Source organism: Struthio camelus, chromosome 8 (genome assembly GCF_040807025.1).
Source record: "Struthio camelus isolate bStrCam1 chromosome 8, bStrCam1.hap1, whole genome shotgun sequence".
In the NCBI taxonomy this organism is placed as follows: domain Eukaryota; kingdom Metazoa; phylum Chordata; class Aves; order Struthioniformes; family Struthionidae; genus Struthio; species Struthio camelus.
The window spans coordinates 18,371,428-18,387,122 of record NC_090949.1 but is presented as its reverse complement, the minus strand read 5'-3'; the positions used below and the strand labels follow the sequence as shown (position 1 = coordinate 18,387,122).

The 15,695-nt window shown below is 37.3% G+C and overlaps 1 protein-coding gene across 11 annotated transcripts in view; it reads right to left on the bottom strand.

Annotated features, from left to right (window-relative positions):
• The window catches only part of BCAR3 (BCAR3 adaptor protein, NSP family member), a 117,317-nt gene that overhangs the window by 49,116 nt on the left and 52,506 nt on the right, over nt 1-15,695 (bottom strand). For all 11 annotated transcript variants that reach the window (XM_068952453.1, XM_068952446.1, XM_068952448.1 and 8 more), the window contains one exon: nt 11,164-11,491. In XM_068952453.1, the coding sequence (XP_068808554.1) occupies nt 11,164-11,483 (320 nt within the window). In that variant the 5' untranslated portion in view covers nt 11,484-11,491. The remainder of the gene's footprint in view (nt 1-11,163; nt 11,492-15,695) is intronic.

The window sequence follows — 15,695 nt, the reverse complement described above, 5'->3', positions numbered from 1 at the left end:
GCATTCAGCCCCCCTGCAAAGTTATTCAATTCAGTGGATGCAGAAGAACAGCCAGAGCTTCAGTAACTCAGAAATTCTCCGCCTTTCTTCTTCTGCAGGCTCCAAGGTTGTTCCCATCATTCTCTAGCACTATTTCAATAAAGAAGCGTTAAGCAGATATCCTTTAATCTTTAGGTGATAATTTTAATAAAGGCTCCCTCTTTCTTCCAATAACTGTAAGTTATCTAGTCTCATCATTGCTGCCATGAAGAATTCCACAACATGCCGATCTTAATGAACTAAGCCATATGAAGCATCTGCTTTCCCTCTGCCTTTGGCATCCTCATGGATGTTATCAGTCGTTCTTACAAATTAATTGTAATAACTTAAACAATATTTAAGTATAGACACAACATTACTACCAGAGATGCGCAGATCCTCAACTATCATTCAGCTCCCATATACATGCTCTTACCCTGATAGAAACTACTGAATGACCTGAAGTAGCTCTGAGCACTATTCCACGTTTTCAGAAATACACATATAGGAGAAACATTAAGATACATTAGGACACATTGTTAGTTATCTTCTCTATCTCCTAACACTTTAAATATATAAATATACTTTTATAATTAAAGTGACCTTTGCTGGAGGCTTTTCCAAAAGCACCTCCTTTCTACTACACTGAAAGAGTGACCTTGAGCAGAACAGTCTTCTCAACAGTGCCAAGGCTGATGCCTGAGAAATCAGAGTGAAGATAACACAGGCTCAAACACTGCCTGAGAAATTGAAAACTGTACCAAGATGTTGCACAGTTGCTCAGACAGAAGTGCTATAAAAAGACCAGATAGGATTCAATGCTTCTTCAATTCATGCATTTGAAATCTCTCCATCTATGTAGATTTAAGAAACGCAGAACTATTTAAGTATAAAGGTGCAAGTTTGAACATGCTGGACAGGCAGTATTTATGTAATGCCGATTGATGTTATTTGTACTGTAAGCTAGGGTAAAAAAACCCAGTGATTTTACCCTCCAGCAGCTTCTGCTTCATACAGACTCCTACATTCCTAAGGCCATTCCACTCTTCATCCTACAGCTGCACATCACTACGGGCATGACTCATTCAAACACCAGTGGAAACAAGTGCAAACTGCTATGACTAACTGGGTAATGACCTGCAATTCACACCAGAGCAGTAGGGACTCTGCAGTAATTAAAACTCAGGAAAAGATACAATATCCTTTTCTCTGAAACTAAATGAAATCTTGACTTGTTCATATTTGTTTGGAGTGCCCCTGCAGAGATATGTTGTTACAGCCATTTGCTTTTACCACTTCAATCCTTTCATATCCCTCCACTTGTTCCATTTTATCTATCACAGCAGAAAATCTACCCCAATTTCTCTGTCTCTTCCAAGTCAACTTCTACTTCTGAACCATATACAGTACTGCTCTCTACAGCCTTCTTCAGAAGCTCAGATTAGGCATCTCCATTCTTTTTTCTTTACTTTTCTTAACGTTTAAGGGTCCCAGAGCCAAAAGCTCTCTGTAAGCTTTCCTTTTACAGGATTGTTACAAGTCTGTAAAAGCAGTGGTTGGGCAGCAAGACTACAGCTTCTTCAAACTGTTCACCGTTTCTACAAACTTTTCTGTATTTTTGTTGTTGTCTGCTCACTTACACCTTCAACTGGCATTATTTTAGAGTTAGTGCTTTAGTTCTTCTAATTATTCAGAATCCAACTCAGTAAATTTTTATTTTAAGAATTCTAAATCATTTTGTCTTGCAAAATGATTTATGTGCATTCCTCAAAAAAAAAAAAAATCGACCCATGCTCACCAGATTCACAAAAATCTATCAACAATTCATTTGAAATTCATGGAAATCTAGGTACAGTTTGTTCATTCACAAAGCATGGCTGTCACATGGCTGATGTTTCTTAGAGGAATGTGTATTTGTACTGGAACACAGAAAAGTTAATCCTCTGTTTTAGGACTGAAGAACAAAGATCGTGGGCAGAAGAACTGGGCAGAAACCTCCTGTCAAGCCCCTTACCCCAGTTTAAGCAGCTCATTGCATCAAATACCTCTGTCATTTTCTCGACATCGGATACTGTGAGTGAGCGCTAGGTGTATACTCCCCTGTGTGATATTCAACTCCCTTGGGGATAGTCCAACCAATTTCCCTGATTTCATCCCAGCTAATGGATTAGAAACGTATAACCCGGTTTCATAATCGATCACTTGTTTCCCCTCCCCACCCTTCATCATCAAAATAGATTGTATCTTGACAGGTTGGGACTGGTGAGTTGCAATAAGCTAAGCACACAACTCCAAGAACATGCAACTTTAGCATCACACAATCCCAAAACTCAACACCTGCATTACAGGCATAGAAGCACTGCTGCCTTATTGGAGCTGCTTAGCAAATGCTAGGAATGCTTGATTTTAATTTCACAGATATATGTTCCTATATCCAGTATTCTCATTTTCATTAAAGGATAGCTGGTTTCTGCAGTAGTAGCTGAAATTCTTTAAATGAAGAAGTATCAAATTATCTTATTGTCAGAACAGACATGAAAAATCCACTTGCTACATACTTTTACCAGCTGGAGGACAGAAAGACTGACAGTACCTATAAGGAGAACATATTGTACAGCATAATAAAGCAATTGTAAGATATTAGGAAATAATACAGTGGCAGTATGGAAGAGAAAGAGTTGTGAAAAAATGACAATAGCTCCTATAATACTTTCAGAGGCTAGCAGGTATCTCACAACCTATCATAAAAATACACACCAGACTGCAACACAGGGGAAACTGTAATGCCTCCTTACAATGCATAATTAAGTAAGGTTTGCCATACTCAGGAAAAAGCAGCTGCTTCAGCTCTGGGGCAAAACTTGATGCCAGAAAGAGGTTGCCTTACTCTGTAATTTATCAATCATCATCAAATTCTGCCTTACTCTTTGACTAGCTGTAATGGAAAAATAATTTTGAAAACAAGTTTAAGGATTTTTCTTTAAATAGCTGTTAAAAGGGGGGGAAAAAAAGATGTAAGAAATAGCACCAAGACCTAACAAAAAGAAGCAAATCTCTTCTGATTTATTTCTGTTTAGAGTCTTCATGGATGATTAAAAACAGCTAATTCCAGATTGTGCAAAAATCTGTGCAGATTTCATCTGAGAAAACAGATCACTACTTTTTAAAGAAAAATCTAGAAGAATTCTTCCTTGCGATAAAGCATTTGTGTGTGCACGTGAGAAGTCAATGAAATATTTAATAGCTCTAAATTCACCATGACAGCCTTATTCCTTCCTATGAAAAAACACAACCTCAAAATGTCTGGGTCAGGTTTTTTTGGAAAACAAATCCCATATTACGAGGAAATTTCAGGCATCACACCTAAACTATTTTTCCTTCAAAAATTCTGCCGTTTTATAAAAAACTCTCCCCACCCTACACTACAATTCAATTTTTAACCTGAAGAATTATACTACATTCTATAACCTCAAACAATATTATTTTTACTTATTTCTTATTTTGCTCCATATATAAAACATGTAAAATATTGATTTTGCTTGAGATATTCAACAAATAAAATTGTAAAATTATAAAATTTTATTCATATTTTAATTTTGAAAGTGCACCTCATCATATGCTTTAAGTGCATACATAGAATAAAAAGAAAGTAGCACATATTCAAACAAAGTACCCATCAACCACCCTAGCAGTTTATAAATCACTACTAAGAACAACTCTACCCTATAAATACCTGACCCACTACATTCTCAAAACTTGAACAAAAACCCAGACGGAATTTGCAACACCTCAAGAAGCAAAATAGGTCATTTCTGCCAAGGTAGAAGCAAAGCCCTGAATAATGTGCTCCTCAATAAGAGTACCGCCCCACTAGCTCTCTTCCCTTATAAATCAGGGAACGGTCAATTCAAGCAGTTCAACAGTTCTCATCTATTGTGGTAATACTGCTGAGAGGAAAGGAAATGTTTCAGGAACTTGGAATCCAGCCATCAATGGCTTTACAACTCAAGACAAACACCTTGCCAACTTCCAAATATATTACCTCCAAGGATACAGTCCTGCAGAAGACAGTGAATCTGCTTAACTTTATGCTGATAAAGTAGCCCTATGATGCCAGTGGTACTAGTCAGTTTAAAATTTAACATATTTTTATTTTTTCCTGGGCAGCTACTGAGAATGCTATCGAGGATTCTAGAGAAGAATGCAAGTCTCACCCAGCTAAATGAGCAGAGCAACGAAGATCAGAAATTAAAAAAGGTACAGAATGTCCTAAATGACCAGATAAACTAATCTGTTCCAAACTAACTCTCTGCTGTAGCAATAGAAAGTCCAATGCTAGATGATAGGGCTTTATCTGAAGTTACACAAAGAACACAACAAAAGACCTCTGCTGTCTAATACTCAAACTAAAAGCTGAAGTCTGGCTAAATATAAAGTTGATGACCCATCAGACTGCTCAGAACTACAAAAACTAAGTTTATTCTTAGCATCTATATGCAAATACTTAGAGCTAGCCTATAAACTACATTTTGGTTTTCAGTTTGCCATATTTTCATGATTTGGAATAAGGTTCAGTCAGAACTGGAAGAGTTGCAACTACTGAGCTGCCCACTGCCACAGTTAAAGAATCAAACCAAAACCCAACCCCTGCCATCCACACACAGATTCAAACTTTGCCTAAAATAAGTCAAAAAGAATGTTCGGTATGAACAGTACATATTTGAGATTTTGGTACAGTTAAAACAAACAGTTACGCCTTATCTACCTACAAAAAAGAAATAGTTTGCAGTCAAGTCAAAAAAACAGAAGTATCATATCTACAATGCAGTCTGGACTTTCAGTCTAGTCAGGAATTTACATGGCTTGAAAACGCAGAATGAAGACAGCTGTTAGAAGAAAAGATGAAGATTATAGTTCTGTAGTTACCAAGTCCATGCTTCTAAATACACAGGAAGTTAAATGACAAGCTTTAAAAACAGGAAAAATATTCTAATTCTGAACAGCTGGTAGGTCAGAACCTCTCAGAAACTGTGTTATAACAAAACATCCAGGGCATTATTCATATTTTAAAGAAACAGGCAAAGTATTTTGAGTCCAAGCCAGTTCCAACAGTATAGCCCTACTGTTTATCAGTGACTCTACTTTTGAAATGTCAGTACAGACTAAGAATGGAATTTCAACCAAAAACTGTCTTTGCAAGTGTGAGGAGATGAAATGGCTACTAAAAAGACAGCTAGTAAAACAAGACTTAAAATGGCATATATTCACAACCATCCTGTATAACTGGAAACAGCCAGTGTAAATTAATGTCAACTTTGTTTGAAGGTTTTAATTAGCATGAAAACTTACAGTGATCATTTCTGGCAGATGGTGTTTCAACACTTCCTGGGGGGAGGCTCAGCAGAGGGAGGATAGTGATTTAATGCAAATGTGCAACCACACAGTTTTTCCTAAAATATCGAAGCTCTCCTAAAATATCCAAAGCTCTGCTCTGCAGACAGTTACACACTACACACACCTGCAGGGCAAGGACAAAAAACTAACTCATCTTTTTTTCCTCCATCAAATGCTACATTTCTCATACGCATACTTTTATCTGGTATCTGCCGTAAAAAAAAAAAAAAGTTTGAGTTTTAATCACATGAAGCACTAATGGCATTAAACAGACATATTAATCTCCAAAGCGCATATATAAATTAATAACGCTCTTCCTAGAGCACTTTGTCTAGCTTAGATTTTAGAAGCGTGCTAGATTACCAATCTTAAAATTTACATTAAATTCCTTCAAAGCATCATTAAAAAAGGCACAAAAAGTATTATGCAAATCCAGATGATCTACTTTTACATCAGAGCTATAATGAAACTGAATTTCACTCAGTTTTGCTGCAAAGCCTGTTTGTTTCAACAGATATATAGTTATATTTTTTTTCCTGTTGCTATGCAGGTAACAGAGGAATTATTACTCGTGAAAAAGGAGTACCTTTTTCTTTCCCTCACCATGCTTTAAACTGCTCATGGAGATCACAGCTTTATTAGCCTGATTCTCTATTCACAGCAGGTTGAAGCTATCCTACCACTTACGTTATTTCCCTCCCCCCTAACGGCTTTGCAACAAGTGACCAATTTGACAGTGGTGTATCAAAAATGTTTTTATGAAGTTGTGAGAAATAAATGTAAGTGGCACGGCAGCAGAAAAATTACTCGCTCCACGAGAACTAGCTAAGAGGAAGAATGTCACACAATCTGTTCAACCTTTGTAAGTCAGAGAACTCACATAAGAAGAAATGCTATAAATTACTCTAACGATGGAAAAGCCTCTGTAGATGTTCATTTTGTAATAGCTCCCGAAGAATATAAGCAACAGAGCCCTTGACTAAGGAATGGATTTTTTTGTCCCTTGTAAGAGTATGGAGAAATTGGACAGTGGACAAATGGACAGAAGACCTTCAGAACGTGTCTCATGTTCTTTCTTCTTCTTCCTCTCCCCAATATAGAGATTCTCTGATGAATAATTATGGATAATATATATGCAACCTTATTGAAGTTCAAGTAAAACACGAGCTTTTCCATGAGAAACATGTCTTTTGGAATGTCTTTGTTAGTTTTATTAAAGTGTCTATTTTCAGAATTTTTATTAGGAAGCTCAGGAACACAGAATAGTAGTATTGCTGTCATCACATGCCGGGTAAAACACAATCACTTATTCTACCTCTTGCAACAACTCTGCCTCATTAAAAACAGTGAGGACGGTATCAGCTCTAGAAACTGCATTTGCCTCAGAACATTTGCAAAAGTTCTTAACCATTCCATCCTCTACAATAAGGGAACAATTATGTATGCTCATATCTAGCCAGTACTGGACCTACAGAGACAACTAGTACTTTAGCCTAAGGCTATGTGGGTACCATTGACATCAAATAAACTCTCAGCAAATGGTGGAGAATGTCCAAATTTGGTCTATGACAGCCGCCTTCATCACTACCTTCCAACTTGCTATGACGGTGCTACATTGCATTGCTTCTAGGTCTTGCGTATCTGGGGATATTCGGCTGTTAATAATGACAATGTCACAAGTGTCAAACTGGAAAACATCAGTCAGGGAGATGCACAATGATCCAAGTGCACAGGTAGTTCAGAATGATCCTGCTTCTGTTAATGCAACACAGTCCAAGTTTGTGCTTTTAATAGCATGAGACTATAAGTCATCTTCTCTCAGACTTTTGCCCAAATGTACGTGACAAATCTTTCTAATCAGGACTGAAGACTTTCCTCTAAGTTTTGAGAATGTGCTTAAGTCGCAAAAAATTTGAAGTGCATTTGATATTTCCAATATTCATTTATTTTAAATGGAACGTACCTTTTAACATCCACAGATAGTCTTAATTTTTGCAAATAGTTGAGCGAACATTTTCTGTGAAAACTAGGGAAGGACTGAAAAGAAAAAAGTTGCCTCCTAAAACCATAGAACAGAGTAACAAGGATTATTTTGTTTCCCTGGAAGAGATACTCATGGTCTTGCACAGCTATCTCAGCTAGTATCAACACAGTGAAATGCAGCATTTTATTTAACACACGCAGCCAATTACTCTTTGCCTTGCTAAGTAGAGTGGGAAAGAGGGCTGGGCTGACCCCCTTTCTTCATCGACACGAGTTTGAAATTTAACAAATCAAGAAGAGCTCAGGAATTCTGGGTTTTCTGATGGCAACACAGGAAGTAAGACAAAATAGACTACAAGTTCTAGCAACAGATATGTGTTTGAATATTTTTAGTTTTAAAAACAGACTTCATATCACAAGGTCAAGCTAATTAAACAAAGATGACCCATGGACCAGGTGTCAAAGGGAAATTCTAATTGTGACTTAGATTTAATTGCCAACATTGGATAATAAAGAATGTTACATACAAGCTGCTTTACAGTTTTATGGCTTGAACAAGAATTCTCTCTTGAAAGTGAAGAGCTCTCAAGGGCCCAGCTGCTCCTAATTTCAGCTGTTCAATTATTTCCAAGAGATTCTACAAAATCAGAGCCAGGTTTTCTCATGACTAATTTAACAAATAGCTCCTCCCTCAACTAATTAGCACAGGCATGCATTCTCAAAGCAAACAAAGAAAAATCTTATTTTATTTGAAGTTGACAGAATAACTTCTCCAAGTTTGCAAAAGTGACCATCTTTGTCACTCACCTCTGTGTTTATTTAACTTGCTACTGTTTGCATGCATTAGTAATCGCAACATTAGAAGTATGCTTTTTTATTTCAGAATTATATTTTCCCATGTTAATCTACAGGATATTAGAAATTCCATAAAGACATACTTTTCTGGTCATATAGATGTAAATATCTTGGTAGAATATAATCCTTCAAATATGTTACTACGTATACACATCATCTTGGCTGCAGAACAATGCAAATAGGTAGTTGTAACAGAAGACAAGAGTGAAGTTTCTGAAAATCAGAAGAGTTCCATTAGGGAACGACAAAGTTCATTACCTTTTCCCTATTCTCCTCCCTTCAGCCTGTTTTTTGTCCCCAAGCCCCAAGTTATTCACATTATTCACTTGAATTCTTGAAAGAAACTGTTATAATTTAAAAAACATAATCGTGATAAGTAATCAAGTTTAAAAGTGCGACTTGCCTGAGTCACAGCTCAGTATAATTGGATCCATCTGCACGTGCACATTGTAACCATAACGACTATTAGTTCTGATATGTCGTCAAATACAGCACAAGAGTTGAACAGCGCATCGTGAAAAGGTTTAAAATGTATATTCATGTTCTTAGGTTTTTTTTTTTTAAAAAACAGCATTATAGCAATAAAAGCCTGATTTACTCCTGAATGGGAAACTCTATATGAAGTTTTAACATCTCACAAGCAATCCCTATACTGTAACCAAAATATTACAAGGCTGTTTTATTAAAACTCAGATAAGGTAAAATGGACTTCATTACACTGTTAGTCTCAAGTGATTTCAATGAGAGGGTAAGCATTAGAATACATACCTTACCATTTACAGTGGAATGCTTACCACAGGCAAATCAGACATGCTTTCCCAGTTTTTTTTAAAGCATGTCTTGTCAAATGTACTAATGAAAGGTGCAGGGCCATCTCAAGGCTCTCAAGGAGACTCAAGAAGTGACATATTTGCTGACTGTCGAGTTTGTAGTGTTTTCCATTCTAATACAATTGGGCTGTCATATCATGGAGCAGAACATGCAAAGATTAATTGTGAAAATTAACAAAAGTAGAAGTCAGATGTTGTCACCATAGCACTCCTTGTGTGTTTTAGTAAAACAACTGGAAGATCAACCACAGAAACAGCACTTGCTACACTATGACTCAAGAGGTGCAAGTTCTATTAACAGGCTGCTCTAACAGCATTCATGGTATCTCTTATTATTTCAAGTGTCACGTTTCCATTTTCATTAACCAGAACTTCTTGACCTTTCCCTCACAAGCATTTTGCTCCTACCCTTATGCCTTGTGCAGAAGTGTTCTTCACAAGACAAGGAAATGTATCAGTTACAAGCATAACTACATATAGTATAGAGGATCTGCTCGCTCAAGAAAAGTGAACATGTCTTGCAAATCATGTTTAGTAACTGCTCTTGAGAAGACATAGGCTAAAACCTCACTGTATACTGCCATATTCTTTTTATGGTAGCAGTCCCAGCTTCTTGTGTTCTCTAAAAGTATGCAAATCAAAAGCAGCAAATTATGCCCAAAAGCCAATTCACATAGCAGGAAGCAGGTACATCTCCTAAGTCAGTGACACAGGAGAATACTAAATACACCAAGGCCCTTTCTTTTTACACAGACTGGTTGGGAAATAGAGAAGAAAGATCTATTCCCAAGTGAGAAGAAAGCTTGATCCCATATGCCACAAGCAAAAAACCCAACTCTACACATGCAGCCCCTCATAATTAGAACTGTCCTTCTCTCACAAGGTTTGAAAACAAAGTAAAACAAAATCTTGTCATGAAGGACACAGCAAAACTATAAATCCTGATTCAGAAGTTCTCTTTTGGTTATCTTTTCTCAACCTCTGTCACTCAGGCAGCCTAACACTCTCTCATCTTTGTGCCTTTAACTGATCCACTGTATCACATTGAATTTTTCTGGTGTCAGCTGGAACAGTTTTCCCATTTTATAGACCTAAATATCAGAGCAAACAAGGACATTTGCAAAGTTAATTACTTTTCTGTCAGCAATGAAATATCAGTGATGATAACAGATTCCCAAAAGAAAAGCTAGCTAAAAGTGCAGAATTCTTTCTCTAGAGTCATGGTTATTATAACCTACAAGTCAAATGAGAATTACTAAAGAGATAATTTGCCAACAGCTCAGTCAACTTTTGGTTCCATAAGATCTTCAAGAACCATAGTTCAGGTGTAGCTCCAGGTTAGAGGCAGCTGGAACAGTGTGACCCTCTGCTATCCTCTGTGCTTCCTCAATACAAACACTGAACCCTAACCAAAACCAAATTTGAACAGTTTGATTTCCCAATTGCTTTGTTAGAACAATGCAAAGCGTCATTTCATGGCAATTCAGTCCCTTCTGAATCTTTATTCAGAAAATTTCCTCCCTGGCAGTAGTATCTGTAAAGTTATATATTTTAAAAATTAAGAGGCAAGACCTAGCCCTTAAAAAAAAAAATTTTTTTAAGGACTACACAGATGTCAGAAGACAAAAAATCCAAATCCCACAGAAATAATTGTATAGAAAGGATATTTTAAACAGGCATGAGTACTTAACAGCCCATGTACTAACTGATCTTGTTGCATAAGGAAAATGATTTTGAAGCCTGAACTATTCAACAAGCTGGAAAAAAGGGGGAAAAAAAAGAAAAATAGAAAAAAGAAACAGAGCTCCTGAAATCTATACATCAGGGTTTTTTTTTTTCTTCCCCTTTTTTCCCCACCTATCACATAGGCTGTGTTTCACACCAGTTTTTGGGTTTTGGCTTTTTCCACCAAGAACTAAACTGAGTACTAAAGAGAAAAAAAAAAAAAATCATAAACCAACCTCCATTAGCATACAAAGTTATAATAAAGAGCTGGGCCTATAACTGGATATTTAAAGGTCTAGAAGAATGCATAACAATTTCTGTGCAGAAAGCATATCTAAATTAAGGTTTTACAAGGTACCTGACATGGAATTTGTTGCTCTTCCCATCTTGTGGAGGAAACTCTTCTATGACATCCTGTATAAAAGACGGCTGCTGCTGGTATGTCCTGCTGTATGGCAGTGTTCCCACGTGGCTAAACACATCACAAGACCTAACGGGAATTGTCCCCTTCTTCTTCCTGGGGAGAGTGCCATGGATAGAGATGTCTTGAAAGGAATCTGTGCGATGCTCAGCCAGCGAGGGTTTGCTGGTCAAAAGGTCCATGGAAGAAGCTAATGAGAACTGATGGTTCACTGGGACATTTCTGTGAAGACTTGCAAATTTCCCTGCAGCTATCATTCTTGGTTCTGGAAGTGGGGGGGGGAAAAAAAAATACCATAGCGCATCAATCAAAGTCCCAATTTTAACAGAAATTAAATAGCATGACTAATGCAAGCACCTAGAAACGAACTGCCACTTTGCTTTTTTTAAGGCATATTGATACTTCAAGATGCAGCCTATATTACAATCCAGTCATGTGGCTCCCAACCACACATTTCAAACACGTGAATATTAAATATTATAGATGTGAAGTCACAACAAAAAAGCAACTCATCTGAGCACATATGCAAATACAGGCCTTGAGCCACTGTCCATTTTTTTCTACAAAATTCCTTTTTCGCCCCTTCTCAGCTGCAGTTTGAGGTGTTAAACACCAACCCAATCATTAACGAAAAGCAGTTTTAAAACCATTTTGATAAAAATAAGAAAGAGACTCTACAGCTCAATTTGTAAGAATACATTTCTAAATCCAGTAGCAGGCACCACTATGACGGAAAAACTGTTTGTGAAGAGTCTTGCTCAAGTAATAAATCCAGTAGAGAACTGGTTACATATTTTTGACAGGCTATAAACGAAAGGGCTCTAACCAAGAGATAAGGGCAGGAGCAGATGACTGGAATTCTCTTCTGCAGCATGCACAACCCGCTGGGGCAAATCATTGCTGACATCAGATTTGCATAGCTGTCTGTCTCTTACACTATCACTTACAGCCTGCCGTACAGTACTAGGTTTTCTATTAGCATGAGCAAAACTTTGCGAAGCAAACGCTCCAGACATTCACAGATCCCAGTTCTGTTCCTCAAAAAAAGCTGCCTTGTGCTCACTCCATAATGTTATATAACATAAAGCAGGCCTGTCTTATCCTACCAGTTACGTTAGTTTGCTACAGCTGCTTTAGGGGCCAACAGACCTAGGGTCAACCAATGCTACGTTATCAGACCCAGGTGGTAATCGACCAGGCATCTCCTACAAAAACTGGAAAAGACACAGGAGCAGTAGAGACTCGCATGAAATCAGAAAGCAGAAAAGACCTTAGAAAGAGCAGTTCTGGATAGAGAATCTGCTCCGACTTTGGTCAAGTTTCTTGCTGAAGATAATAGTAGCACCCTGAAAGCCCAACTGCTTATTGCTGCACAAGAATTTGTCTGGTCTGGGGGAATGCAGAGGTGCTGCGACAACAGCAGAGCTCGCTCTACTGTCCTCCCCACCCCTTCTCCGCCCTCAGCATCACAGGTACAATCAAAGTGTTGCTGCACTAAAGGTACTGTTAGTTCAACTCAAAAGTTATCCTAACAGGCTTCATTTTACAGGAACACTAAAGCTGATCGCAAATGCACAGAAGAATTCTATTTTCTGTCTGCTGCCTGCAGAGAAATTCACAGGCTGGATAAGGTTTCCAGACTTCCACAACAAACCCCTTCCCACTTCTCCTTTATTCAAGGTCTTACAACAAATACTCACTAAGTACAGATGATAATTAATACTTATAATTATTTTAATCTTAAATGTGCCAAGGCTCTGAGCACAGCTGCTATATACTGTAGCAGAAAAGCTTCTGGAAACTTCTGGATAGAGAGAGAATCTGTTCTGACTTTTACTTTTCAAAATGAAACTCTACTAGAGTAGTAAAGGGTCAAGAAGTATGAGCAGTAAATAAGAATTGACATTGTTAGTTACATGGACCCACATACAATTCAAAATCCTAAAGAAATCATATCAAACTCTCACAACAAATCTTCCCAAAATTATCATATGGGCCCTCAATGTGAAGTACTTAATCACCTCTCCAGTTATCAATTGGTTTGAGGACAAAGCTTCTGCTAGCTTTTATGGAAAAAAAAAAAAAATCACAGAATTGTTTTCAAAAAAGTTGAAATTGTGCCGTACAATCAGCTTTGCATTACAATTGCTTTAGCAACACAACTAATGAATAGAGGGGATGTTCTAAACTGAAAATGCTTACCACAAAGCTGCAGCCAACCTCCTAGCTAGAACAAACTGGTACAGCTCATTTCCAGTAAATTCGACTTTATTACTAGAGAGGAATAATAAAAATGCCCTCAAAACAGTAAATAAATAAATAAATAAATAAAAAGCTTCCTATCATTTATGTAAACTCAGCCTTTGTGTTTAATGTAGTAAGGTAGCAAATACCATTCATTAGAATCTGAAAAAAAGTGAAGGCTAGCTTGCTCATATTGCACAAATACGTTTTTATTTTCCTTTGTCAGGCTCCTTAAATTCTCTGCTTAATAATTGTACCCTCATATTGATTTAGAAAAAAGCATCTCCAAAACTCTGCATTCCGAATATTTAAGTGGAGGTCATCCAGTCTTCATAATACAAAATGGAAGAAGGTTTTTCCCTAAGCATTCTTGCAAGACCACATGGCATTTCAACTATTAAATGCAAAAGGCATATCAAAACCAAGCAGTTATCAAAACAACCAAGGGAAGTTTCAGTTTAATAGCTGATACCACATGATTCCACAATATACATACGACAGTAGACTGTCAACAACTTCATGTTTGAGGTTTCATAAAGAAAGCTGAGGATTCCCTCTCCTAGTCTCATTACAGGATCAAGGAGTTTTCTAATCCAAAACGCTGAGAATTTTCATCAAACGAACAACAACCCTTCAAAGTACAGCATTTTCCTTTTAACCACCTCTCCTAAGAAGCCTTTCTTAAAAAAATAAAAAACCCCAAACCCTCAGTTATGTCTTAATCATTTCACCTTTTAAGACATTCTCTCTCAATAACATTCCATAATCCATAAATTCAACATCCAACTTTCAAATTCAAACTTGAGTTTTGATTTGAGAACTTTAAGTCCCATGCTTAATTAGAAATATTCACAAATCAATAATTTGCAAGGGACTTAACCACAATTATGTGCGTACAGAAGCACTGACAGTATTTCAAGCAATTCTCCCCTCAGAACCCTTCCAAATAAGCCAGGGCTGCTAACTTCTACCTGTAAATTTATCTGCTTACTTATCTGCAACTCTACCAAGAATTCCTGGCAAATGTAAAACCAAGAACTAAAGCAATCACGTCAGTATCAAAAATCTTGCTGAAATTTCTACACTTCTTTCTTGTGGTGAATGAAAACACTGTATGCAGTGAGCCTCTTCAGCTGAAGACTCTGGAATGTCTCAAATATTTCAGCATATGATTCAAGGAATGTTTGACTACTACCGATACAAATCCTGAAAATTTTACTCCCAAGAGACAGTACTCTCTGAATCTCTGTTACTGTGCAATCAACAATAGGAAGTGTAGAAATTATACCAAAAGGGCAGCAACAAAAAGACATGAAATTCAGTTTTACACATTTCCATGTGCCAACATGTAGCATCTTACAGAACAGAGGGCTTTGGAAGCCATACAAGTTTCCTCTAAATACATGCAAACAGGACTAATTCATGCCAATATACTGTTAAAAATACTATGTGGCTTTGTATTTTCACATATAATGTAATTTTTCCTTCTTCAGCCTATAATTGGAGAAAGTATAAGGGAAGGGAAGGGAATTAGCAGGAGTCAGATTCTGAATTCAGAGAACTGGAAGGCACGAAGGGTTTCCAGATAGCTTTTGACATGTCCTGTGTGTTATGAATGGGGGTGGGCAAATATAAACCAAGAGGTCTTTAAAACCAACATGAGCTTTAGGAAATATGTGAGATCAGACATAGACATGTATTTGCTAGGCAATATCAGGACCAAATATGTACCAGACTGTAATATGGGGGGAGTCTCTTCACATCATTGCTTAAAGCTAAAAAGAACCACATGAACAATGAAACGGATGACCTTTTCATGCCTCAGAACAACAGGCAAAAATTCTTCTATTGATGCCCTCTTGGTTTGGGGATGCAAATACAAGCTTTCTGGCTCAGCTGGTCATCATGAGAACTTTCTGAAGCAGTTCGCACAGACTGTGAAAATGTTCTGAAGCTTTATTCAATCTGATACAACTATAAGAGTAAGTGGCCCTTCCATACCACAACGTAACACAACTAGTGGTGATGGCTGCTACTCTCCTGTTTCAATATATTGTAGGAGAGGAAGTGATGGAAAGGGATATCTCCAGTTTGGCCTCAGAGATTCATGAATGGCTAATACACTGGCCAAGGCTGTACGTGGTCATGCCAATGGAAGCCTTATAAAAGAAATCAAAAAAGCAATTTCAGAGTTCTGAATCAGACTTTCAAGCTATCACAAAGCT